Raw genomic sequence first — 27,350 nt, 5'->3', positions numbered from 1 at the left:
TTGCAAAATTATTGGGTGTGTGTGTGTGTGTGTGTGTGTGTGTGTGTGTGTGTGTGTGTGTATTACAGTCTTTGAATTCAACAAGAACATTGATCATCAGAGTGAAGCTAGCACAGGGTGAAAGCAGAATAAATATTAGTAAGCTTTATTAATTCTTTTTTGGAAAAATGACCTTCTAAATACAGCTGGAAGAGGTTTCTCACTGGGAATCACTCAGGCAGTAACCATTTCGGTAATGCTACTTTACTTCCTGTCCTTTTGCTCTTCTGCAAAAACTAAAGTGTAAACTAATAAACTCGCAATTCAATATCCTATCACTGTGGTCAAACCCTATTCTCTCCAATGTCCTCCAAATTACTGACCCTGAGCTACAGTTTGTCTAGAGCAACATTAAGCAAAACGAGTTCCATGTTCCTTTCTTTAAGCCTTCTTGTTTCAGGAATAGTTCTGTCCTTAAAGGAAAATCTAATTTTTTTTTTTTTTTTTTGTTGAAAATCTGAGTCTTAAGATACTGTGGAATACATTCTCATGTCAAATTGCTTTATGGGGTAGTAAGACTTATTAAACTAAAAGTATAATTTTTTAGAGCTGAATATCTGATTTCACCCCTTGTCTTATATGGGACCCCTGAGATCAGGAGGATGAGGTCACACGTATAGGCTGGTGGATTTGGGACCAGATCCTTGAGCCCTGATTCCTCAGCCAGAGGTGGGTCTGCAAGCCCTCCTCGAAGTCACGAAGCCAGACCTGCTACAACCAAGCAGGGCACTAAAGCACCAATGCTAAGATTAGTGTTTCCGTCTCCTATTTTCTGCCATTAATGGGCCTCAAAGGTTCACACTTACTGAGAGTGATCACCATTTAGCAAGTTGAGCAGCTGCTTTATTGCACTTGATTATCGGAATCTTATTCTTGGTGTTGATCAACCAAATGTTTTGGTTTTTGTTTCTGAGACAGCAGTCAGAGAGGAAGTTCTGCCTTAACATGCTTTTGGCACAGAGCTGTGAGAGGTACGGTAGATGTGCTGGGAGAGGAGGAGGCTTGTTACAGGTGAGGGACAGAGGTGCACTGTGGCTTTGGGTGCCTACCAGAGGTATTTCTGATTGCACTTTCTGTGAGTTTAACATAGGCCTCGGGACTTGCGGGGATCATTACATCTGCAAAAAGAGCACAGTCTAAGTTGACAGCTAAGGTCTGGAAACCTTGATTCCCTGATGGCAGGAAAACAACTTTCTTAGGGAAAAAAAAAGGAAGTTAGTCATCCTCGGCAGGTAACTCTTGAACATACAGAGAAGTCTGAGTACGGTCACCAAAGGTTCCTGAAATAAATCATAATAGGGGCTCACGTTGATTGAGTGTTTTATGAGCCAGGTGCTGTTCTAAGCACTCATTTATCCTCACAGAAACCCTACAGGGTGCATGAGAGTGTTATTCTCATTTTATTGATGAGAAAACTGAGGTTCAGGGGAATGAAGTTACTCATCCAAGTTTCAACAGCTAGTAGTGGTATAACTGGGATTTCAACCAAGACAGGTTCTAGAGCAGCGCTGTCCAACAGAAATAACATGAGCCACATATATTATTTTAAAGAGTCTAAGAGACACAATGAAAAAGTAACAAGAAAGGGATGAAAATAATTTTGATACTTAATTTTATTAAACCAATATACCCTAATTCTAACATGTAATCAACATAAATAGTATTATGCATATTTTACATGCTTTCCTTTGTGCTAAGTATTTGAATTTTGTGTATTCGTGTAAGTGCATTTGACACAGCAAATCTCAGTCTGCACGGTCACATTTCAGTGTTCAGCTGTCACATGTGGCTGAGGGCTACATATTGGACAGTTCTGCTTTAGATGCAAAATGCCTAACTATTAGGTTGTACCATAAAAACAAAATAGAAACGAGAGAAATCATTTTCCTTTTAGATAGTGTCATACCCTTGGGAATCCAAATGTGAACCATCAGAAACAAGCAGAAATTCTCTTTTAGAGAATGTGTGAGATGCGTTTACAAGCGCTACAGATTGGCCTCTGATTATTTATTCTATTTTTACTCACTTTCCTCACAATGCTCCTCTTCCTCTGTCCATCCCTTCACTATATGTGTTTCTTGAAGTTTCATACTTCTTGTATCCCTTCATACACTCTTCCTGTGTGATCTCCTTCCTTCCCTTGGTGACCACTATGTGGAAAACTACCTAACTGGCATTTCCGGTTCCTGAAATTCAGATCCATGCATCCATCTACTGCTGGCTTTTTCCCTTGGGATAGTCTACAGCATCTCAAGTTCAGGATGTGCACAGAGGAACTCATCACCTCCCCCTTTCTCACTGCCCTGCCCCCGTGGCTCCACAGACACCCAGAACATTCTCTCCTGCTCATGGTCCTCAGAGCCTAGGACCACCTGCATCTTTCACCAAGATGCCCAAGCCAGAAAATCACTTCAATCCCAATTCAATCAACCATCAGTTATGGAGGAGCTGTCTTATGACTTCTCATAGCTCTTCCATTCCTTCTATTCCCAGTGCTGCTTCCTTAGTTCAGGCCACCATCATATCTGTGTCCTGGATTGTAAAACTATTCCTTTTGGACTCTCTTTCAATGTGCCCTTCTCTAGATTGTATTGAGACAGGTTCTTTGAAAATATGCATTGGGACTTCCCTGGTGGCGCAGTGGTTAAGAATCCACCTGCCAATGCAGGGGACATGGGTTCGATCCCTGGCCGGGGAAGATCCCACGTGCTGCGGAGCAACTAAGCCCGTGCGCCACAACTACAAAGGCGGCGTGCCACAACTACTGAAGCCCTCGCGCGCCTAGAGCCCATGCTTCGCAACAAGAGAAGCCACCGCAATGAGAAGCCCGTGCACCACAACGAAGAGTAGCCCCCGCTGTCTGCAACTAGAGAAAGCCCGCGTGCAGCAATGAAGACCCAATGCAGCCAAAAATAAATAAATAAAATAAATAAATTTATTGACCAAAAAAAAAAGAAAATATGCATTTGATCACATTGCCTCCCTCCTTAGAGCCCTGCTGTGGCTCTCCATGGCCTTCCTGATAAAAACCAAACTCCTTTCCATGATGAACAGGTTGCTTTATGACCAGGTCCTGGTTTGCCTTTCCACCTCCTCTTTGTTCATTCCATGCCTCCCAGTCTACAGCCTTGTCATTCTGGACAAGCTCCAGGGGACCAAAAGCGCTGAGGCTATAATCATAAATCCAAGATGGGCATGCTTTCCTTTCTTGCTCTGAACATTGCTGGGTCCTCCTGACCAACTCCTAGTCATCCTTCAGGTCTCAGCTCAAGTCTCTTCCCTAAAGCCTCTCCTCAAAGCGCCAGCTTAGTCATCCCTGGGCTGTGCTTCTACACCACCAGGTGTACATTGCTATCCTAGTGCCAAACATTGCACACGGCCGTTTCTTACTTGCCTGTGTCCCACACTAGAGTGTGAGCTCTTTGAGAAGAAAAGGAACTGTGTATTTCCAGTACTTATAAACTGCTTGTCGTGTAGTAAGAACATAAGTATATGTGGGATAAATCAGTGGCCACTACGCCAATTTTATATTTGGGAATCATGTTAATATCCAATTATTCATTTGTGTGTAAGTTCCCCTAATGGGAGAAGGAAGATGATTCTGCTCAGCACACGGATCTCCAGTACAGCATCCACTCCTTTTTATTTTCCTTCAAGCTAGCATACGGGAGGAGCTTTTCCTTACCTGACAGACCAACAGCTCCCTGGAGGTAGAAATCTTTATCTTCCGGACCCTCTTCGTCCTCAGAGGGCAGAGCTCTGGACACAGCAGACTCTAGGTCACGACTGAGGTCATAGTCATGGTCCCACTCCAGAGGGATGGAGTCCACACTGGCCGGGGTGTCTCGTCCGGACCTCTCGCTCTGGAGGGGCTGGGCGAGTGAGAGGGAGGGGTTGGAGGAGGGCTGGGGGGAGAGCACGCTGTCCGCGGAGGTGTCACGCCAGTGGAGGTCCGACAGAGCTGCAGTCTCCTCCAGCTCCAGCTCTCGGTCAGAGAGGTCGTGCTCGTCATCTGGGAGCTGGGAACGCAGTCAAGCCAGCCGTGTTACCGCGGCGGTCAGCTGACCCCCTCCCACTCTATGCTCTGCCTTTCGCCACATCTCAGCACTGAAGCTTATGGGGACCACATTCCTACCTCGCTGGGGGTAATTTTAAACTTCCTATCATCAAATAAATAAGTATCTTCCGATAACTTTTAAAAATGTCTTATACATCAATCTAGTAAATTCTCCGTTTTATCATGGGAAAATGGAAATAATATTAAGACCTACTTCAAAGAATTGATTTAAGATTAAATAAGATAATGTAAATAAAGGCAACCTAGTACCTAATCTGCAACACAGTAAGTACAGAATGGCACATATCAGGAACAAAAGGGAATTACTAATAAAACCTTAGCTGGTCCTTTTATACCTTATATCCCAGATACAAAATATATTTTATCACAGAAGATTCCAAATATTCTAATGATAGCATCTTGACAATGAGATGTGATTATGGTAGCAATTAGGGAGATGGAAGAGAAAAAAGAAATTCAACTAAACAACCTCATCAACTGAGCCACTGTTTACATTGCTCACTTTCATTCCCTTGTTTCTTCTAGAAGCTTCTTTATCTTCCATGGAAGATGTGTACCAAGTATGCTTCTAAGCTCTTTATATGTATATATGTTAACTCATTTCATGCCCAAAGCAATCCTTTCTACAAGGTAGGTACTGTTATAAACCAGCTTTACAACTGAGGAAACCAAGGCAAGTGACGTGAAGTAACTTGCCCGAGGTGACGTAGCCAGAGCTGGGGCTGGAACCCAGGCACTCTGGCTCCAGAGTCCGGGCTCTTGCCCACTCAACGATGTTACCTAAGTCCACATTATTAATTCTCTTTACATTTCATGATAATGAAAAAACAATGCCACATACAGGCAGGCGAATCAGTTTCTTATGGTATCTTTCCACGCGCCCGAAGACCTCCTGACAGTAACGTCGGAGTTCATCCAGCTCTTCTTCAATGAACGTGGCATCCAGGGGTTCACTCTTTTCTATCAGCTGTTCTCCTTGGGCAATTATCTGCTCAATCTTATTGTGGTTCAATGAGATTTCCTGCTGGAAGGCCTAGGGAGCACATATTGCATGTAATTTTTTATTGCTCACTTGGACATGAAGTAATTCTAAAATACATATTTAGAAAAACCATGTAGGGGATATTAAATTTACCACAGACGATGACAAGCCAAGAGGCTATGACTTTCTAAAGTAAAACGTAAAAATTTTAAATCAGAACAGGAGGCAGAAATGGCATTGTTAGAATTCCATGACCAGAGAGGTGCCTCCCGCTAATAAAATTTACCACCACAGACAGTGTGGGTAAGAGAATCATAGGAACAAACACTCAAACCCATCATAAAGTTGAGAGCACTGGTGGCCCCTGATGAAAAGCAATGGTAAGCAATACAGTGCCGCTGAAATAAATTTAGCATTTTAAAGAATTATATTGGATATTTTAATTTTAGATTTCCTGACATGTCAAACATGACGAAGGAAAGCCATCCAAATGACAATGTCACAAATTCTTCTCAGATGATTTTTTTAAATTGTTTCAGGACATAGCAGGAAAGATAATTATTTGAAAAACAGGTAATTCTGGAGGATTATTTAGACTCATTCTATATGATTCAAAACAGTTCAGCTACAGGGGACAAGTTTCAGGGGATAAATTTTAATTCAACACAAGAATAAACTCTGGAGAAACTTCCCTGGTGGCGCAGTGGTTAAGACTCCATGCTCCCAATGCAGGGGGCCTGATGAAAAGCAATGGTAAGCAATACAGTGCCGCTGAAATAAATTTAGCATTTTAAAGAATTATATTGGATATTTTAATTTTAGATTTCCTGACATGTCAAACATGACGAAGGAAAGCCATCCAAATGACAAGGTCACAAATTCTTCTCAGATGATTTTTTTAAATTGTTTCAGGACATAGCAGGAAAGATAATTATTTGAAAAACAGGTAATTCTGGAGGATTATTTAGACTCATTCTATATGATTCAAAACAGTTCAGCTACAGGGGACAAGTTTCAGGGGATAAATTTTAATTCAACACAAGAATAAACTCTGGAGAAACTTCCCTGGTGGCGCAGTGGTTAAGACTCCATGCTCCCAATGCAGGGGGCCCGGGTTTGATCCCTGGTCAGGGAACTGGATCCCACATGCATGCTGCAACTAAGGGTTCGCATGCCACAACTAAGGAGCTGGCGAGCTGCAACCAAGGAGCCCACCTGTCGCAACTAAGACCCTACACAACGCCCCCCCCCAAAAAGAATAAACTCTGGAATAGTTGAAATTGCACAATAATAAAAAGACTGCCAAGGGAGAGGGAGGCTGTTAATAAATGCCATGACCCTGCCAGAGTCCAAAAAGAAAAGATTCAACTACCACTTGGTAGAAAATGAGGCTTTTAAATATTGATTGACCTGTGAAATGACTTGCAAGAATTGAGGTGAAGGGAGGGATGGAGAGAGAGAGAGGCTGGGCAGAATAACAGGGCTATCTCATGATTTCTTTTATCCTGAGAATCACTGATTAAAAGTAACTATTATAACAACCTTAAAGTTATGGGCATCACGACTATTCTTTAAAAAAAAAAAAACTACCTTATCTTGGGAGGAAAACTTCACAAGCTGCATTGCATATGATTCAAGATGTTAAACACTCTTCCTTTCAGGGGATCCTTATATCTAATATATATCCCTCCCCATTTAAAATGTTTAACTAGCCACTGTGTTTGAGTTATATACTGAAACATACCAAACATGCTTAAGAACTAACTTGGTACCTAAGAATGTAGACTATGTGGAATGAAATCCCAACACGAGAAAGTTGAACTGCTCTGGATCATGTGAGTCAAACAATTTGAAGGTGCTAGAAACAAATCAGAAAAAACAACAGGGACTAAAAACAACAACCCTGACGATCAAGTTAATAATTAAAGTGTATATGTGAATGGGAGTTGTATCTCTGGGTAAAGCTCTTTATTTCATTTTTAATATCTTTCTTATTTTCTGAATTTGTTTTCAATCAAGAAGAACTAATTTTTTGGACTTCCCTGGTGGCGCAGTGGTTGGGAGTTCACCTGCCAATGCAGGAGACATGGGTTCAAGCCCTGGTCTGGGAAGATCACGGAGTGGCTAAGCCCATGCACCACAACTACTGAGCCCACGTGCCACAACTACTGAAGCCTGTGCGCCTAGAGCCCATGCACCGCAATGAAGAGTAGCCCCCGCTCGTCGCAACTAGAGAAAACCCGCTCACAGCAACAAAGATCCAATGCAGCCCAAAATAAAAAAATATAAATAAATAAATTTATAAAACAAAAAAAGAACAGTTCTTTAGTGTGTTCTTCACAAAAGTATCTAAAAAATCCTTTCCTCTTCAGACTCTCTTAGCACTAATAATTTGAAAAAAACCCCCTAATTTATTACCTTGAGTTGCTTTATTTTAGCTTGAACATCACACTCGGAAAAATGCTCAATGTTAGTGAGCTGCAGATCCATCTCTGTCAGCCACACCAGGATGCTGTCCCGTGCAGTCTCAAACTCCTCCCGCTGGCCAATGAAATGCTGGATGTGAAAAGAAAAGAATAAAAGTGAAAAAGCCCACAAACACGTGCTGAGATGGAACCGCCAATTCCAACGTTCTCCTGGAAAGTCATTTCCTCAACGAGCAACCAGAACCCTGCAATTTTTTACCATATCAATTCATGCTGGATACCTCAATCTCTTGCCATCCCAGTCTTACAAAGTCACTGAGACTATGTCCTAATACTGTGTACAAACGGCCCAATCCTGTCCTCCGGGCCTCTAGGCTACAGAGCAGGCGTAGTACAGACCTTGAGTCTGCGCAAGATGGAGGTGACGCGCTTCTGCAGATTGTCCCATCTCTGGTTGCCTTCGTGGATCATATGTTTCAGGCTGCAGGCTGCGTCAGTGCGGTTCTCTCTGGCCAGGCGGCGGTACTGCTTGTTGATCAGTTCCAGCTGGGTCAGGGTCTCATGGACCTGTCGCTGGAAACCCTAAGACCACAGAGAGGCACATCAGACAGGGAGATCAGCGGAGGGCTCTCAGCAAGGGTGTCTGGGCTTCACATTGTGAGGTCAGGCAGAACAGGAAGTCAACTCTTCCCCCAAAATGGGAAAAGACAATTTCTGACCAGCATATACTTCCACTTGTTAAAGTAAAGTAATATAATCTGTGTGGCTTAAGGAAAGGGAGTTGATCAAACAAAAATATGAAAGAAAATGGTAAACAGTAATAAGTATATGTATATACACAAATACATATACAATATAAATATATAATATATGCACATACATAGAGAACATACACATACATATGATATATACATATATAGAATACACACATATACATATAACATGTACACATATACGTATATAATATATACATTAGAACATACACATACACATATATAATATAGCTTTTAAAATAATTAACAGCCTGAAAAAAACTTTCCCATAAAGCAAACTGATTACATAAATATGTATGTACGCTGAAATGTGAGTTTAAAATGTTCAAAATTTCTGATGTCCATACTGAGAAAAGATATCACAGAACTGTCTCTTTAATTTGTAAAATATGTTATTTCCTAAGAAATCCAGAAATTGCCTCAATTCTGGTGTCCATTAAAAAAAATAAAACTACCTTTTGCAGAAGGTCTTCTAAATGCAAGCTATTATTAACTTTTAAGAAAAACAGCTAAGTAAAAAAAGTGTGAAACATGCTCTATTTCTTTTTTGTTGCCCCCCCTGAATGACTCAGTTTTCATAAAACGTTTTAGAGCTGATGTGACACCTTACATAGTAGTAGCTATTTACTTCGGAGGTTACCCCATGCACAGCTTAGAGTTTCCGCAGGTAAAATACTCTCTCTTCTTTTTCTCTGTAATGTAGCATAACCCTAGCGTAAGAATCATTTGGCCAAAATAAAATGAAGCTTTTTTTATTTCAAACTTATGTGTATGATTTGTGACTGATTTTCATCCTGGCATTGGACAGAAAATTGTATAACTGATTGGACTGTACTCATCTAAATCCCCAAGTTCTGCTTCCTTTGGCTTGTCACACTATTTACATGCCACCACACTTCTGCCTCTGAAATGGTTTTCCTTCTGAGAGTTGCTTGAAGAGCCTTTATCCGAGTAAATCCAACCTTGTATTCTACAAACTTTAAATTATTTCCCCAGGAAAGGAAGTGGTAAGGAAAGTTCAGCTTTTGCCATTACCGGAAGTCACAGAATATGTTTTCTCACTGGCATGAACGTGGACACCATGGCTGGGTACCCCAGCACACCCAGATCTGTCCCCAATATTTGTGCAATTGAACAGGCAAAGACCGCCCTCAAACAAAATTTTGATTTTGTAATTTATTTCTGTCTCTTAAGAAAATTAACTACAAAGATAAGTAATAAAATCATTCATTATAACTAGCTATATAACTATATAGCATTATAAGCTTAACTACATGGCTAACCTTTGCCATAAAATCTGAGGGTCTAAAATAGCATCAACAAGGATCTTACTTAATCTGCTTTGTAGTGTAAGCCAATTATAGAAGGTTTAACCTTTATGAAGCTGAGTGTAATAAGATGCAGTACAAGAATATTTCCACTAGCATTGGTTCACACCGGGATGATCTGAAATCTACTGCAGAATTTATTGTGGCTTTTTACTAGAACTTTTCTAAGGGAACACCTTTTAGATAGGATTCTTTTTTCCTGGAATTTAGTGGTATAGTTACATATAAGTGCATATTCAGACATCAGAATAACTCTTATTTATTTCACATAGTATTTGAACACTTTTATAGATTCATGACTTGCCCATCCATGACTTGTAGATTTTAAACTCCACAAGAACAAAAACTAAGCTTCCTGTTTAGTTCATAAACTTCATATCAGGCCTCAAAAAATGCATGGTTAATTGGCGTCACAAGGTAAAAATGAATCCAGCTGAATTTGGTTGGATTTTTCTAGTCTTAGTTTAAAATATCTCAGGGAGCTTGGGACAGACTTAGCAACCAAGAATGATTTTTGTAAGACTCATGCATCAGAACTGCTCTCTGTCAGTGTATCTGAGAACACAACTGCCGATCAGTGGGTGTTGATGGGAAAAGAAACTTCAAATTAAAAAATGGTCAGCTTAAGGCTACGTCAGGTCCTCTGCGAAAATGAGAGGCGGAGATGTCGGGATTTCATCCTATCACAGTGACAGAGCAAGCCTCGAGAGTGCCCAAAATGGCAAGGAAGTAGAATCTGTTACTGAATGATTCCTTTGTTTATGAATACGATTATACTGCTGCTATTTTTGTCTCTATAAAATTGAAAAATCTTGGTGACTCAAGAATGGCATTGCTCTTCATTTATAATTAGAGATGGTTTATGATTTAAAATATCTGATCAATTCTGGAGCCAATTCTATTTTATCAGTGATTAAAAAATGCATATATATCTATGCTCCAGTTAGGTAAAAAAAAAAAATCAAGAAAATACATTGAAAGACAGATAGATGTTTTTGTTTTTTGTTTTTTAAACATCTTTATTGGAGTATAATTGCTTTACAATGCTGTGTTAGTTTCTGCTTTATAACAAAGTGAATCAGCTATACGTATACATATATCCCCATATCTCCTCCCTCTCCTCTTGCATCTCCCTCCCTCCCACCCTCCCTATCCCGCCCCTCTAGGTGGTCACAAAGCACCAAGCTGATCTCCCTGTGCTATGCGGCTGCTTTCCACTAGCTACCTATTTTACGTTTGGTAGTGTATATGTGTCCATGCCACTCTCTCACTTCGTCCCAGCTTACCCTTCCCCCTCCCCATATCCTCAAGTCCATTCTCTAGTAAGTCTGCGTCTTTATTCCCGTCCTGCCCCTAGGTTCCTCATGACCTTTTTTTTTTTTTGGTATGGAAAACCATCATATCTGAATCTTAGAAGGTTGACTGTAAAAAATTATGAAATCAAAAGAATGCCAAGATCTTTTGGGGGGAATCATGATTCGTGTTTTCCAATAGAATTGAATAATTCTATAATGTAATGAAGAGCATTACTACTTTATTTGTAATTCTTGACAATCTTAAAGTAAAAACTTCCTTTCTCTTCTTTTTTGCCTACTTATGAGGTAATAATAAAGATGGCCAGAAAGTCATCACCTAGCTGTTTGAACAAATAACATGTGGGTAAACAGATTGTTTAGGTCTTGGGACACCAACTACCAGCTGGCTACTCTCGTAGCAAAATAAAGATGAAATATTTGAAACTGAAAATCACCTCAAATTTCTTTAGTTCGTCCTTGGCAACCGTATAGAGCACTCCAGAAGAGCTGGGGAAGGCAGCTACCCTTTCCGAGCATTTCAGCCAATCTTCAAAACGAGAAAAGTCATCCAGAAACTTCTGCCACAATCGCCACGTCTCTTCAATTCTGAGACAGAAATGAAAGAACAGAATCTGATTGCTTGAGACTGTGCTCCAGAACCCTGTCTGATACCTGCAACAGGACTAAGAGTGCCCCAAACAAGCAGCCGGGTGCCAAAAAATAACCGTTCCTTGAGCCAAATTTGCCCAGACTGAAAAAGAAACAACTGTTTGAGCTAAGATGAAACAGCTGTGCGTGCGTGTGTGTGTGTGTGTGTGTGTGTGTGTGTGTGTGTGTGTGTTTAAACACACGTCCTGCAGCTCTGGATTTGGAATTAGTCAAACTGAGTAAGACAAAAGCACATGGTGTGAACTGTTCTGGGTATGCGCAAGGAAGTTTAAAAGTACAACACCGTGCCTGCAGTGCATATTCATACCAAGCTTCCGCTGAACTAATAGTAAGGTTTGAAAATCCATTTAAGTTCAATGTCAAATTTACCCTTATCAAAATCTACTGATGACGGGCAAGATAAACATTATCCTTTCAAGAGTTCCCCAGAGAGCGCAAAGATTATGTGCCTTAAGTCACTGTGATAATTTTCTAACACATCACTATTTTTTTTACCACCTTGAATTTCAAAGGGCTTAAAGATAAGTCCTTTGTTTTATTATTTCCTTCTTCATGAAAGAATGTTAGTTTTCCAGAGCACCAATTCTGTAACATTATATTTGTTCAGCAAGGGCGTATTTTAATTTCTCTGAATTATATTTAAACTGTTAGGTCAGGTGTAACTTGGCTTGTTATATGTATATATGGCCTTTATATGTACTTATTTTCCCAAGTAAATGTAGATGACGGCAACTTTGGGAAACCAAGGCTATTTTTGGACATTGCAACCAAAAGCAAATAGTGAAGCACAGACACTCTGGGTAAATTTTTTGTTTTTTTGGTCCTTCCTCTTTCGCAACTGTTTGCACAGCCCGGCTTACTTTAGCCTTCTTTCCATGGACACAGCACAGATATTTCTCCAACGCCGGTCCAGGTTGCGCGTGGCCTGCTGGATGGAACCGCACTCGGCATCTGTGGCACAGGCATCACAGTCATGCAGGAGAACCTCGCACAGGTTGAGGACAGAGGCCACACCCGTGCTGTGTTTCTCTATGTCTCTCTGAAGCTCCTACAGGGAAGGAGACATGCTTCATTCAAACGCTTGCGTACAGATGGGAGAAACTGCAGCAGTAGTCACTGACTCAGAAATGGTTAGGCAAAACCTTGACAAATATTTCATTTCCTTGAACGCAAGAAGTTTCTTCAAGTTCCTTTATAAAATACCTCAACCTCAAAAGTATGAGAAAATGAATCTAGAAGTATTTTAGCTATGTGAGCAAAGCCAAAATATCAACTGAACAAATAAAAGAGACTACATCAACCGTACTGAGTAAAATGAGCTGCTTTAGTGATTGAAAAATGAATCTTGCCCCTGTCTCTACTTCACAGATCTATCCCTTCCATTCCAATCCACAGATCAATCAGTCAAAGGAATACATGTGCTCCTGTTAAGAGCTGGCACTCAAAAACTGGGATTTGATCTCCAAAGACCTACAAACTGTTTTAAACAGTTAATGCCCCCATCATTACAAGGTACCATGGTTTAAGGGACCTAGGTTTTCTGTCATGTATGGCATCGTTATCATCAGCAGCTTCCTCAGTGAGCAAATTTAAATGTAGGACAGAAATAGGAAGCTATGAAATATGATAATAAAGTTCAATTTTTGTAATATTTTTATTTTACATTTTTAGACCAGCAATTCCTGTGATAACTTCCATATAACTGAGAGGTTATGCAAGAGATTTGAAACGACAGTTTAGTGAAATAGCAATATTGTACAGAATTTATTTTCTTGTGTCTATGGAGTTTATGAAATCTCCAAAATTAATCAAAGGCACTGTTAATTGCATTCAACAATAAGCTAGAGCTTGTATAGAAGACATTAGGACATGGTGTTAAGGAGAAAAACAGGAAGAAGAATATACATACAAGAATATAAATCCCAGCTACCTGAGTAAGTTGAGGAATTATCAAGAGAAAAGCTAGGCAAATTCGAGAACTGTATAAAAGAAAAGGAAAATACATTAAGGACCTTGATGAATAGGGCAAGCAAAGCATGGCACCAACAGGTCTCCTTTTTAATAATGGAATACTTGGAGTAAATTGAGTTAAAAGCTCAACAGAAAAAATAATGCACATTTTGCATTTACATTCTACGCAGTTAATATGAAGATTTCACATGGTAGATCTCTGGGCAAATTCAACGCCTTGTTTATCATTCATCTGTTGATGAATACTTAGGTTGTTTACATGTATTCACTTGTAAATAATGCTGCAGTGAACATGGGGGTGGAGATATCTTCTTCAAGATAGTGATTTCATTTCCCTCAGATACATACAAAAGTGGAATTGCTGGAACATATGGTAGCTCTATTTTTAGTTTTTTGAAGAACGTCCATACTCTTTTCCATAGTGGCTGCACCAACTTACATTCCCACCAACAGTGTACAAGGGTTCCATTTTCTCCAAATCCCTGTCCGTACTTTTTATCTCTTGTCTTTTGATAATAGCCATTTTAACAGGTGTGAGGTGATATATCATTGTGGTTTTTATTTGCATTTCCATGATGATTAGTGATGCTGAGCATCTTTTCATGTACCTGTTGGCAATTTGACTATCTTCTTTGCAAAAATGTCTGTTCAGGTCGTTTGCCCATTTTTTAATTGGATAATTTATTTTTTGCTATTCATTTGTAGGAATTCTTTGTGTATTTTAGATATTAACCCCTTATCAGATATGTGGTTTGCAAACATTTTCTCTCATTCCTAGGTTGCCTTTGCATTTGGTTGATCATTACTTTTGCTGTGCAGAAGCTTTATAGTTTGATTTAGTCCAACCTATTCATTTTTGTTTTTGTTGGTTGTGCTTTCAAAAATCACTGCCAAGACCAATGTCAAGAAGCCTTTTCCCTATGTTTTGCTCTAGGTTTCAGGTCTTAAATTTAAGTCTTTAATCCATTTCAAGTTAATTTTTCTAAGCTGTGTAAAACAGAGGTCTAGTTTAACTCTTTTGCATGTGAATATCCAGTTTTTCCAACACAATTTTTTGAAAAAACTACCTTTTCCCCATTGAGTATTCTTATTAGTCAAATATTAGTTGACTGTGTATGTGTGGGTTTATTTCTGGGCTCTCTATTCTGTTCCACTGGTCTATGTGTATGTTTTTATGCCAGTACCATATTGTTTTGATTACTATAGTTTTGAAATATAATTTGAAAGCATAAAGTATGATGCCTCCAGCTTTGTTCTTCTTTCTCAGGACTGCTTTGGCTATTAGGGGTCTTTTTTGGTTCCATATGACTTTTAGGATTTTTTTCTATTTCTGTAAAAAGTGCCATTGGAATCTTGACAGGGATTGCATTGAATCTATACATTGCTTTGGTTGTATGCACATTTTAACAATATAAATTCTTCCAATACATGGAATATCTTTCCATTTATTTGTGTTTTATTCAATGTCTTTCATCAATGTCTTACAGCGTCAGAGTACAGATTTTTCACCTCCTTGGTTGAATTTATTCCTAAGTATTTTACTGTTTTTAATGTTATCGTAAATAGGATTGTTTTCTTTGTTTATTTTCCAGATACTTCATTGTTAGTGTATGGAAACACAGTGATGTTTGTATGTTGAATTTGTATGCTACAACTTTCCTGAATTTATTAGTTATAAAAGTCTTCTGGTGGAGTCTTTAGGATTTTTCTATATATAAGACCATGTCATCTGCAAACAGAGACAATTTTTACATCTTCCTTTCTGAGCTGGATGCCTTTTATTTCTCTTTCTTGTCTGAGTTCTCTGGCTAGGCCTTCTAGTGCTATGTTGAATAGAATTGGTGAGAGTGGGTACCCTTGTCTTGTTTCTGATCTTAGAGGAAAAGCTTTCAATCTTTTGCCACTGAGTATGATGTTAGCTGCGGGTGTGTCATATATGTCCTTTATTATGTTGGGGTCCATTCCTTCTGCACCCAATTTGTTGAGAGTTATTATCATTTGAATTTTGTCAAATGCTTTCTCTGCATCTATTGTGATGATCGTATGATTTTTATCTTTCATTTTAGTAATGTAATGTATTACATTTACTGATTTGCATATGTTGAATCATTCTTGCATTCCAGAACGAATCCAACTTAATCACAGTGTATAATCCTTTTAATGTGCTGATGAATTTGGTTTGCCAGTACTTTGTTGAGAATTTTTGCATCGATATTCATCAGGAATATTGGTTGATAGTTTTCTTTTCCTATGGTGTCCTTATCTGGCTTCAGTATCAGGGTAATGCTGGCCTCATAAAACGAGTTTGAGAATGTTCTTTTCCTTTCAATTTGTTGGAAGAGTGAGAGGAATTGGCTGTAAATGTTTGGTAGAGTTCACCTATGAAACCATCTGGTCTTGGACTTTTCTCTGTTGGGAGGTTTTTAATTATTGATTCCACCTCTTTTCATTATTGATCTGCTCAGATTTTCTAATTCTTCATGAGTCAATATTGGTAGGTTGTATGCTTCTAGGAATTATCCACTTCTCCTAGGTTGTCCAAATTGTTGGCTTATAATTGTTCAGAGTAGTCTCTTAAGATCCTTGGTATTTCTTGTAATGTGCCCATTTTCATTTATAATTTTTACTTATTTTGGTCCTCTCTTCTAATTGATTACTCTAGCTAAAAGTTTGTCAATTTTGTTTATAATTTCAAAGAACCAACTCAGTTTCTTTCATCTTTTCTGTTGTTTTCCTATTCCATATTTCATTATTTCTGCTCTACTCTTTATGATTTCCTTCCTTGTGCCAACTTTGGGCTTAGTTTTTTCATTTTTTTTCTAGTTCCTTGAGGTATAAAGTTAGGTTGTTTATTTGAAATCCTTATTTACTCTTAATGGAAGCATTTATCACTATAAATTTTTCTCCTAGAACTGCTTTTGCTGCATGCCGTAAGTTTTGGTATGTTGGGTTCCTTTTTTTGTTTACCTCCAGATTTTTTAAAATTTCTCTTTTGATTTCTTCTTGGATCCACTGGTTGTTCAGGAGTGTGTTGTTTAATTTCCATGTTTTTGTTAATTTTCCAGCTTTCTTCCTGTTATTGATTTCTAGTCTCACATCACTGTGGCTGGAAAAAATACTTGATGTAATGTCCATTTTCTTGAATTTATTAAGACTAGTTTTGTGATCTAACATATAATCTCTCCTGGAAAACATTTCATGCTCTGAGGTTGGGGTGGGCCTGGGGGTGCTGCTGGCTGGGCCCTACAGTCACCTCTGACTGGGTGAGGTCACAGGCTACGTCCCCTGGCAGGGCAGTGCCACTGGTTGGACCCTGTGATTGGGCAGGGCTACAAGCTGGTCTCTGCAATTGGCCTTTTTTTAAAAGATTTATTTAATTTCTTTTTGGCTGCTTCGGGTCTTAGCTGCGGCACGCGGGATCTTTCGTTGTGGTGTGTGGGCTTCTCTCTAGTTGTGGCACACAGGATCCAGGGCACGTGGGCTCTGTAGTTTGTGGCACGTGGGCTCTCTAGCTGAGGTGCACAAGCTCAGTAGTTGTGGAGCGCTGGCTTAGTTGCCCCGTGGCATGTGGGATCTTAGTTCCCTGACCAGGGATCGAACCCATGTCCCCTGCATTGTAAGGCGGATGATTTACCACTGGACCACCAGGGAAGTCTCACTGCAATTGCTCTTGATGGGGTCTCAGGCTGTGCTCCCAGACCAGAGGGTGCTGCTGGCTGGACTCTGTGTTCAGGTGAGGTCTCAGGCTGTGCTCTGTGATCATGCAGGGCTGCTGGCTGTGCTCCCCTGCTGGGCAAGATTACTGGTCAGGCTCTCTGGTTAGGAGAGCCTGCCAGCTGAATCCCACAGTGAGTGGGCCTAGAGACTGTGCTCCATGGTCTAGCTGGGCTGTTGTCTAAGCTTTCTTCTTGGGTGGGGTTGCAGGCTATGCTTGGTAATTGGATGGGGTCACTGGTTGGGCTTCCTGAACAGGAAAGGTTGCAGGCTGTGTTCAGCAATCAGACAAGGCCCTTGGTTGGACTCTACCACTGAGTAGAGTTGTAGTCTGGGCTCCATGGCTGGATGTGGTTGTAGGTTGGGCTCTGAGGATGCCTACGGTCACTGTTCAGGCTCCTTGGTTATGCAAGGCCAGAGGCTATGCTCAACAGTTGGTAGGGCTTCTGGCTTGGCTCCCTGCCCAAGCAGGGCTGTTGGATGGGCTCCATGGTTGCCTGGATTCTCTGGCCAGGCTTCCTGGTGTGGGGGTAAGGAGACTGTGCTCAGCTGTTGGGTGGGGCTGGGAATCTGCCTCCCTGCCCAGGCCGGGGGGTAGAAAGAGCTCCAAGGCCTGTAATGCCAGTTGTCTGGGGACCCAAATCAAGCAGAGCTGCTAACTGAGTTTGCAGGCTAGACGGGGTCACTGGCTGGTCTCTGCTCATGAGCAGAGACGCTGGCTGGCATCTCTGCTTGGGTGCAGCTGCAAGCAGGAATGCAGTCCACCAAGATCCGAGTGCAGGTGCTGTAAGCCCCACGCCCCTTCTCCATCCCTATCTGTTCCCCCGTGACTGAGCCTCATAGATTTCCTTCTTCAGTGATTCCCATGAGGAGAGACCCAAGCGGGCCTCCTGGGAAGCGCCACACAATACTGGGGGAGCTGGGTGTCCACTTTGGCCTCTTTTTTTTTTATTTTCGGCCATGCCCCACGGCTTGCAGGATCTTAGTTCCCTGACTAGGGATTGAACCCGGGTCCCTGGCAGTGAGAGCATGGAGTCCTAACCACTGGATGGCCAGGGAATTCCCCACCTCGGCCTCTCTTTTCCAGCTGGAGAAACCACAGGCTGGGGTGCTCTTGGTGCGGTGCTGTGCCAGCCTGGGGCAGGCGATGTGGGCAGAGAGCAGCCACTCCTCTCACCTTCTAACGTGGTCCTTCCGATCTCTGTTGTCCAAGGGCTGCTGCAGCCTCACCCTGGGTTCTGGGATTTTCACAATGGTGTCCTGTCTATGGATAGTTGCTTGTTGGTCTTCTTGTGATGGGGACTTAAGTCAGGAACGGCTTATGCCACTGTCTTGGTGGCATATACTTTTTTTTTTTTTTTTTGCGGTACGCGGGCCTCTCACCGTTGTGGCCTCTCCCGTTGCGGAGCACAGGCTCCGGACGCGCAGGCTCAGCGGCCATGGCTCACGGGCCCAGCCGCTCCGCGGCATGTGGGATCTTCCCGGACCGGGGCTCGAACCCGCGTCCCTTGCATCGGCTGGCGGACTCTCAACCACTGCGCCACCAGGGAAGCCCCTCCATATACTTTTGAATCTCTCTCAGAGGGGAGACTCATAAGGGGAAACCACTGTGGGAACCAGCGCTGGCGTGTGAAACCCAGAACTCTGATTGACGGACTGCTGGAGGCTCAGTGTGGACGCCTCTGACCGACCCAGTCGTGGGGGCCCCCCAGTTTGGTGAGATTTACCTCCAGGAGCTTGACCAGCTTAGCACAGTAAACACGGGAGAAAAGTCCCCTTGTGCTGCTCAGAAGTTTTTGTTCAGATCAATATATAAAATAAGGCTTGAGGGGTCTTATAATTATATAAGTACCCAAATACAGATCACAATTTTAGTCTCAGCTTTAACTTCCATTGGTGATGGCCTCAAATTGTCACATAGTGTCACTGGATTCATTCTTTTTCATTTATAACACAGAGAAATCTGACAAAACGTTCTCTGAAGCCATCTCAAGTCTCTATGTATTTCTGCCCAATTAAATCTATAAGAATTAAGTACATTGGCAAGACAGACATACAGAAACTCCACATAGGGAAGTAGAAGACAATGTATTTCTTACCAATTTAATCTGTCCATTTAAATATTTGTCAGAATTTTTCCCTTTTGGAGACAGATTACTGTTTATCTGTCTTTTAAAACATGGATCCCCAAATGCTACAATTTTTACAAAATCATGGTCAAACAATTTCCATAAAGGAAACTAGTAAATATGATACGACTAAAATAAAATTTGCTAAGCGCCCACTTTATGCTGGGCACTGTGCTAAGTGCTTTTCTTGTTAACCTTTTACAATAACACGGGGAGCCGTGTACTCATTATTAGCAACCTATATGTAAGGAAGCTGAGGGTTAAGAGTTCATTACCTTGCTCTGGTTCACACAGAAAAGTGGTGAGGCCAGGACTGGAATCCAGAAAGTCTTCAATTTTAACTACTGATGTACAGGGTTTTTTTTACCTTTAAATTTTGATTAAAAGGCTATATGAACATTTATTAATATATTAAAAAGTCAAAAACTACTACTGAGCTTCCAATGAAGTAGTACCCTTTTCATTTCACTCCTGATTCTTCTCCAGAAACAACCATTTCCATCTCTTGTAGCTCTGTCTTCTGGTTTTTACTTCTGTTTTTCTAAGTAACATGTTTATATATTGCTATTTCTTGATTTTTAAATGTTAGACATTATCAGTGCTTCTACAGCAGAGAAGGAATAAACTTCTACATGACTCACGGGGCTCCAATGACTATTTTAGCACCTCTTATAGCTAGAGCAATAATCACTTCTTTGCATGATTATTAAAAGTTTTAATACTTTTCACATTTAAGCAACAAAATATGCTATGGTTATATTTCTTCTCTTACATAACTTTTTGTTTTTTCTAAAATCAATAGTTCTCTATCTCTCTCTCTCTCCCTCGCTCTCTTTTTCTCTTTAAAATATGACCCAGCAATCCCACTACTGGGCATATACCCAGAGAAAACCATGGTTCAAAAAGACACATGCACCCTAATGTTCACTGCAGCACTATTTACAACAGCCAGGACATGGAAGCAACCTAAATGTCCATCAATAGAGAAATGGATAAAGAAGATGTGGTACATATATACAATGGAATATTACTCAGCCATAAAAAAGAATGAAATTGGGTCATTTGTAGAGACATGGATGGACCTAGAGACGGTCATACAGAGTGAAGTAAGTCAGAAGAGAAAAACAAATATCGTATATTAATGCATATATGTGGAATCTGAAAATATGGGTATGGATGATCTTATTTACAAAGCAGAAATAGAGACACAGATGTAGAGAACAAAAAGGTATGGATACCAGGGTGGAAAAGGGAGGGTGTGGGATGAATTGGTAGATTGGGATTGACAGATATACACTATTGATACTATGTATAAAAGAGATAACTAATGAGAATATACTGTATAGCTCAGGGAACTCTACTCTATGCTCTGTGGTGACCTAAATGAGAAGGAAATCCAAAAAGGAGGGGATAGATGTATATGTATAGCTGATTCACTTTGCTGTACAGTATAAACTAACCGAATATTGTAAAGCAACTATACTCCAATAAAAAAAAATTTATATTGCTAACTGCTATTCTTTCTCTTATGGTGCTAATAAAGCTCCTTCCAGTATGGTTAAGCCCATCAGGTCATCTGGTTCCACTATTTTCTTCCTTGGAGATGTTCCTCTTAGAGCGCCCAGACTCCCTTCTCCTGTCTGGACAGGCTCTTCCTAGGTTGCAGTACCACTGTCATTTGGGACTTTCCTTTACCATCATCCTGGGGACTTCCTTCTCCTGGGTTGAATATTATTTTTCCCCTCATTTCAGTATATGGAGCATATCTCTTTCATTAGCTTCTTGTGAATGTGTGCATAGAAGGTAAATATTTTATGTATTAAACGGCAGATATATTATTCTAAATCATAAAAAATTTTCTCAGCTTTTTGAAGGCATTCCGCCATTGTAGACTAGCCTCCATCACTGTTTTGGAGAAATCCAACTTTTTCATCTTGCAAGCCTTAAAATCTTCTCTTATCCCCCATGTTCTGAAATTTCATAATAGCTTTGTTTTTCATTTTCCTGGGCACCTGTAGGGTTTGTGTTCTAGAAGTGTGTAAATTTTCAATTGGGGAATTCTTTTTCTGCATTACTACTTTGGTCATTTCTTCCTTTCCACTTTATTTTGGGGGCAGGGGGACTTTTACAGAATAACTGAATTGGATTTTGAAACTCTCGTGTAAATCCTGGCTGCAGCACAAGCCTGGCTAGTGACCTCGTGAGAGGCGATGCTGTGGGGTTTGGCACAGAGTCTTTCACTTAATCCCTCTGTTTTTACCAGACTGGCTCCAGCACAGATGGCACCCTGTGTCATCGAATCCCAAGTCCCTCTGGATGGCCTTCTCCAGAGAGTCAACAAAGCAGAGCTGCCTGACTAGCTGGGCTTAGGGGAAATCTGCTCATCTCACCACTCCTTTCTCAGACTTTCACGCCATCTTCCCTTTAAAGCCCCACAGACTTGAAAGCTCCACTTCCTGGGTGAGCGTTTTGGGAACTCTGTGGCATGAATCAGCTTTCTCCATCCTCCACTGTGCTAACACCATCACTGTTCATCTGTCTACTTTCCACCTTCCAAATTCTCTCGGATGTCTGGCAGCTCTATCATCTTCTCTTCTGTTCTTTTTGCCATCGTGGGTTTTGACCTTTTATTTTATTAGGGTTTTAGTAGTGGCTGCAACTACAGATGCGTACAATCAATTTCCCATACTTAACTAGATACTGTTTTGATTTTCTTACATTTGCTAAATTACAATACTGGTCATTAGCATTTTAACTCTTGTCACATGTAGATATCATTACCATGTTCTCCAGGAGAATGTGGGGAGCTGGAGGCCAACCACAACCCCCAGAGTTAATCATCAGAATTTCAAACATCAGAGAGTCCATCAGAGGGTTTTAATCTTACAGAAAATTGAAAAATGTCCTGCTAACAATTTCTTTAAAAATAAATGCTAATTTAAACATCCAACACCTAAAAACTGTATTTTAATAACTGTTCTCTTTGTAAAATAAAATACATAAACTATTTCATAGGACTGAAGAAATAGGTCTGTTTATACATTTTTTTAAAGTTAAGCAACTTGAATATAATGGCTTAATGCAATGGAAATAACCAGAGCGCAAGCAGAATTTTCAAGGACAATCTAAAAGCATGAAGTGGCAATACTTCTTATGGGGGATTTATGGTGTTTATTACTGACAGCTGGAGTCTACTGTGCTGAGTAAGAATAAGCAAGGGGAGTGGGAAGTGAAAATCCCTTCTGTACGTATTTTTCAGGGTCACCCTCTTTGGCTTTGCTGGGTTGTATATTGTGCTGTATTTGCTACACACATGAAGATGACATTACAGTATGTGGTCTGCAGGTCATGCAGTCCTCCTTGCAAAACAAAATTATGTTAGACTCTAAAAAAACTCTAAGTATGCACTGTGATCTTTCTCCAAAGGCTGTATGCAGAAAAAAGAAAAAGGCTCGTTTCTAAGTCCATGGTTGTGAGTTAGCAACCCACAAATAAATAAACAAAACTGTCAGCACTGTTCTGGACACATTATTGCAGCTCCACCTAACCTACCATCTTAGGATGGCTTCTTGGCAGGCCAGTGACATTATCCCTATGATGGCAGACCTTCTTAAGAGTCAACTTTGTGAGGAGATGGAACCTATTTGCCCCAAACACCTCTCTAGCCAATGCCTTCCCTTTCTCACCAGTCCTGCCCAGCTTCCTCCAGATTTTCCATCCCAATTCACCATCTCACAATCATGTCTCTATTCTGGCCAGGAGGACAGATTTTCAAGAACCTATTAACTTTCCTTCCATTGTTTTACATTTTACCTGCTGCTTGTTAAGCTTTTTCTGTATTTCTTCTGAGTCACAGGAATCGTAGACGATCGGCTTGGCCAGCTCTGACTCTATGTGGGCCAGCCACGTCCTCAGGCTGCTCATGTTTTTATCCAGCTGCTGTACAGCAACCAGAGTCTCCTTCAGCTTCTTTACCCTGTGGGCAGAGAAGGAGAGACATCAACTTCAGTGAGAGGCTTCACTCATGTTTCCCTCACGAGCAGACGCCAGCACTGGGTCTAAAGCCAGAGTCCAGCCTGGCTCAGCCACCTACTGGCTGTGTGACTGTGGGCAGTTGTACACCCCTCCTGGGTCTCTGACTCTTTAAAGAGTCTATAAAATGGAAATGAAGTAAGAGTACTTGTGAGATTTAAATGAGGTGAATGACAGCGGGTGCCAGTACATGGGAAACATTAAAAAAATATCAACCATGGTTATACTCAGCACAGCCATACTCATATAACAGTGATAGAAACCTCATGGTTGTCACAGAAATGATTACTTTCACAAATAATGTAATCTATACTACCTGACTTCTGCAAATAATATAATTTATACTACTATGAAGAATAACTGGGGGCTTCCCTGGTGGCGCAGTGGTTGAGAATCCGCCTGCCGATGCAGGGGACACGGGTTCGAGCCCTGGTCTGGGAAGACCCCCACATGCCGCGGAGCAACTGGGCCCGTGAGCCACAGTTACTGAGCCTGCGCGTCTGGAGCCTGTGCTCCGCAACAAGAGAGGCCGCGATAGTGAGAGGCCCACGCACCGCGATGAAGAGTGGCCACCGCTCGCCACAACTAGAGAAAGCCCTCGCACAGAAACGAAGACCCGACACAGCCAAAAATAAATAAATAAATAAATAAATAAAAGAATAACTGGGAGGAAAAAGTTAACCTTTCCAATGGATTGTCACCAAACAGATTACACATCCATGGTTCTAATCATTTCACCCCCTGTGGGATGTATTTCAGCAATATCGTGGCAGAAACTCAGTCAAAAGAAGAAAGCATACTGAAGATAAAACTCTCAGTGAGTCATCACATGCACTTAAGCAATTTGAGTTTTAATGATGCCATATCACGTTAAAGGTAACTAAGGACCTGTTGGATTGTAAGTGGCAGAGGGCAGGCACCCAATCTTCCACCTGCAGAGCCTAATTCAGTATAGTATTCACTACATAGCATGCTTAAAAAATAACGACAAATAACTATTCTCCCATCCTCGCCAGGAAGGAGTAAAAACTCATTCCTTTAAGAATTGTCATTTCTCTAACAATCATCCGTGGACACTTTATATGTAAGATGCCAGAAAGACAAAATAGATCAGATGTGATTATTTTCTTAATGAAATGTATAAACTGACCAGAAATCTGAACATGGAAATAATGAAATATAACAAAGTGTGGTAAGAACTAACCTAAAGAAATGAACGAAGTCTCTGGCTAATAAATAAAGAGTGATCAATTCTGTCTGGCCATGTTCAGTAATCATTCATTCATTTACCATTTGTTCATTTCTTTATTCCTCCTACCAACATGTATGGCGCTAGGTGATAGATAAACAGTGACGACTAACGTTTCATCCTTGCCTTTGAGGCGCTGAGACTTTGAGGAAAGAAGGAAAATGAAGAAATGACATGGGAGCTGCATCTTGAGAGGTGGATGATACACGCCAAGCAGAACATTTCTGGCCTAGGAAACATAATAAAGAAGAGCAGAGATTTTGAAGGTAAGTAGTGTCACAATGCCAAGGAGATCTGGAGGGATGGGGGAGAGAAACAGAAAAGAGATAAGAAGTGGTAAGAGGTAAGACTGATGGGTGGATGGGAGTAAGGTTATAAAACTCCCATAGTGACATGACAATGGATTTGTATGTAGTTTTAAAGATAAATGAGAACTTTCCCAAGATCTATTAGCAGAGGAATGTTAAGATCAGTTTTGATTCTGAGTGTGTGAAGTCTGAGGCAAGGCTGTGGTAAGAGCTCATTCAGGAAGTAAATAGAATAGTCCAAGCAGTTTGCATCAGAAGCCTACACTCGGAAACAGTGGGGAGAGAGGTGAGGGGTGGATTGCTAAATTCACGAACCGACATGGCGTGAGGTAGAAGGAGTTAAGGAATGGCGCCTTTTCCAGTTGGGTGACGAGATAGATGTGCTGCCTCAGAGGATACAGGGACAAGGAGCAAGTTCTTGGGATTAATGGTGCATTAAGTTTGGGGTATGATGAGTCTGTGGGATCAGCTAGCCATGTATGGAAATATAGTTCTTAGGTCCAGAAGAGATGACGAAGTTTATTGCATTGGTTTACATACTGTTGGCATAGAGTTGAAACCCTATGAAAGGATGTGTTTCATCCTGAAAGGGGTTGGACTAAGAAGAATGAGTTTTAAAAGGTTAAAGAAGGAGGAATCAGAGTTGAAGAAAAAATAATCAGAAAGGAAGGAGGTAAAGCAGGGAAGTGTAGCATAAAACTAAAGGCAGGAAATGTTTCAAGAAAGAATTGGTGGTGGGTGGGGGATAAGACTGACGGTATTTTAGGGTACAAACTTGCAACGAGTAGTAAATAAGCCCTAGAGATCTAATGCACAGTAAAGTGAATATAAAGAACAATATTGTACTCTAATTTTGTAATGTGATAAATATCGCTACAATGGCAATCATATTACATTATATCAATGTATCAAAGTAACAAGCTGTACCCCTTAAATTTACACAGTGTTGTGTGTCAAATACATTCAATTAAAATAATTTTAAAAAAGAAGAAAGTGTTGGTCAGAGTGTGATTTGAATGCCTTCTTCATTAGATTTCACTTGGTTTGCCTCACATAAATGCAGATTCTTAGACCCCAACCCAGTCCTATTGAGTCAGAACCTCTGGGGGTGCGGCCAGGGAATTTACACTTAACAAGCGCTCCAAGTAAGCCCTAGGCACGCTTAAGTTTGGAATCATGGGTCTACTTTGTCAAAGGCAGAGCAAGGTAGTTGATGAGGCCTAAAAAGAGCCATTCATTAGAAGAGGTCTGCTGACCCTAAGTGAATAGTTCAGCAAGGGCTATGGAAACAGGAAACAGGACGCATTTGAGAGAAATACACTTATGATAAAAGAGGATTGTTAATTCTTTTTAAAAAGTAGGCAGCAAAGGTAAGTAAATACCGTATGAATCCTGTAGAATAATCTGGCTACAAGAAAAAGTTGATTTTTTGTTTGTTGGTTTTGTTTAATGCAGTTTAATGTTTTGGAATCGCTTTAGAATGTTTTTAGGCAGAGAAAAAGGAACTCATGAGGAAGGAGCCAAAGACAGAAGAAAAAGGAGAGAAATTACAGATGAATACAGATGATGGAGCGAGGATGCACAGGAGGCAGGATCCAGCGCGTAGAGCAGGGATAGATAAATTAGATTTGAAAAGTTATTTCCCAGAGAGGGCAGGGTGTCAGCAGGAATTTGGGAGGGACACAGAAAGTACTTCTCAACTCTATTATTACCAAGTAATAGTAGCAAAAATCGACTATTGAGTCCCTGTTGAGGGCCTGACATGGCTGACTGGATGTATGTACATAGATGGCTCTAAAATGAAAGGTGATGTGGAGGAGGAGAACATGATCAATGATTTCTGGTACAACCCTTATTTAAAATGCAATTCTGCTTTTAGACCATAAGTTTTTTTATACTTTCGACCTTTTGGTTCAGGAAGTGTGGTCACCTTACTGACACTGCTCCTAATAGAAATGAATGGCAGATAAGCAAAATATCTCCATCTCCGAGGTGTCAACTTGGTTCAACTAAAGAGGTATCTGCTTGGAAAAAATGTCAAGAGGAACATGTCTTTTAAAACTCTAGGACTCTTCCAAGACTGAACCAGGAAGAAATAGAAACTATGAACAGACCAATCACAAGCACTGAAATTGAAACTGTGATTAAAAATCTTCCAACAAACAAAAGCCCAGGACCAGATGGCTTCAGAGGCAAATTCTATCAAACATTTAGAGAAGAGCTAAGACCTATCCTTCTCAAACTCTTCCAAAATATAACAGAGGGAGGAACACTCCCAGACTCATTCTACGAGGCCACCATCACCCTGATACCAAAACCAGACAAAGATGTCACAAAAAAAGAAAACTACAGACCAA

At 40.7% G+C, this 27,350-nt stretch overlaps 1 protein-coding gene across 4 annotated transcripts in view; it reads right to left on the bottom strand.

The window, feature by feature from the left end:
* SYNE1 (spectrin repeat containing nuclear envelope protein 1) overlaps positions 1-27,350 on the bottom strand; it is a 482,398-nt gene that overhangs the window by 21,196 nt on the left and 433,852 nt on the right. For 2 of the 4 annotated variants that reach the window (XM_028494818.2, XM_028494817.2), the window contains 8 exons: positions 23,218-23,380; positions 12,451-12,638; positions 11,377-11,527; positions 7,925-8,107; positions 7,518-7,655; positions 4,959-5,150; positions 3,725-4,058; positions 1,089-1,157 (listed from right to left, as the gene is read on the bottom strand). In XM_028494818.2, coding sequence (XP_028350619.1) covers positions 1,089-1,157; positions 3,725-4,058; positions 4,959-5,150; positions 7,518-7,655; positions 7,925-8,107; positions 11,377-11,527; positions 12,451-12,638; positions 23,218-23,380 — 1,418 coding nt within the window. The remainder of the gene's footprint in view (positions 1-1,088; positions 1,158-3,724; positions 4,059-4,958; positions 5,151-7,517; positions 7,656-7,924; positions 8,108-11,376; positions 11,528-12,450; positions 12,639-23,217; positions 23,381-27,350) is intronic. The other 2 variants (XM_028494816.1, XM_024122567.1) reach the window with 1 other exon arrangement.

This window comes from Physeter macrocephalus, chromosome 10 (genome assembly GCF_002837175.3).
Source record: "Physeter macrocephalus isolate SW-GA chromosome 10, ASM283717v5, whole genome shotgun sequence".
NCBI lineage: Eukaryota > Metazoa > Chordata > Mammalia > Artiodactyla > Physeteridae > Physeter > Physeter macrocephalus.
The sequence above is the reverse complement of the archived record's forward strand: the minus strand, read 5'-3'. Positions and strand labels throughout refer to the sequence as shown.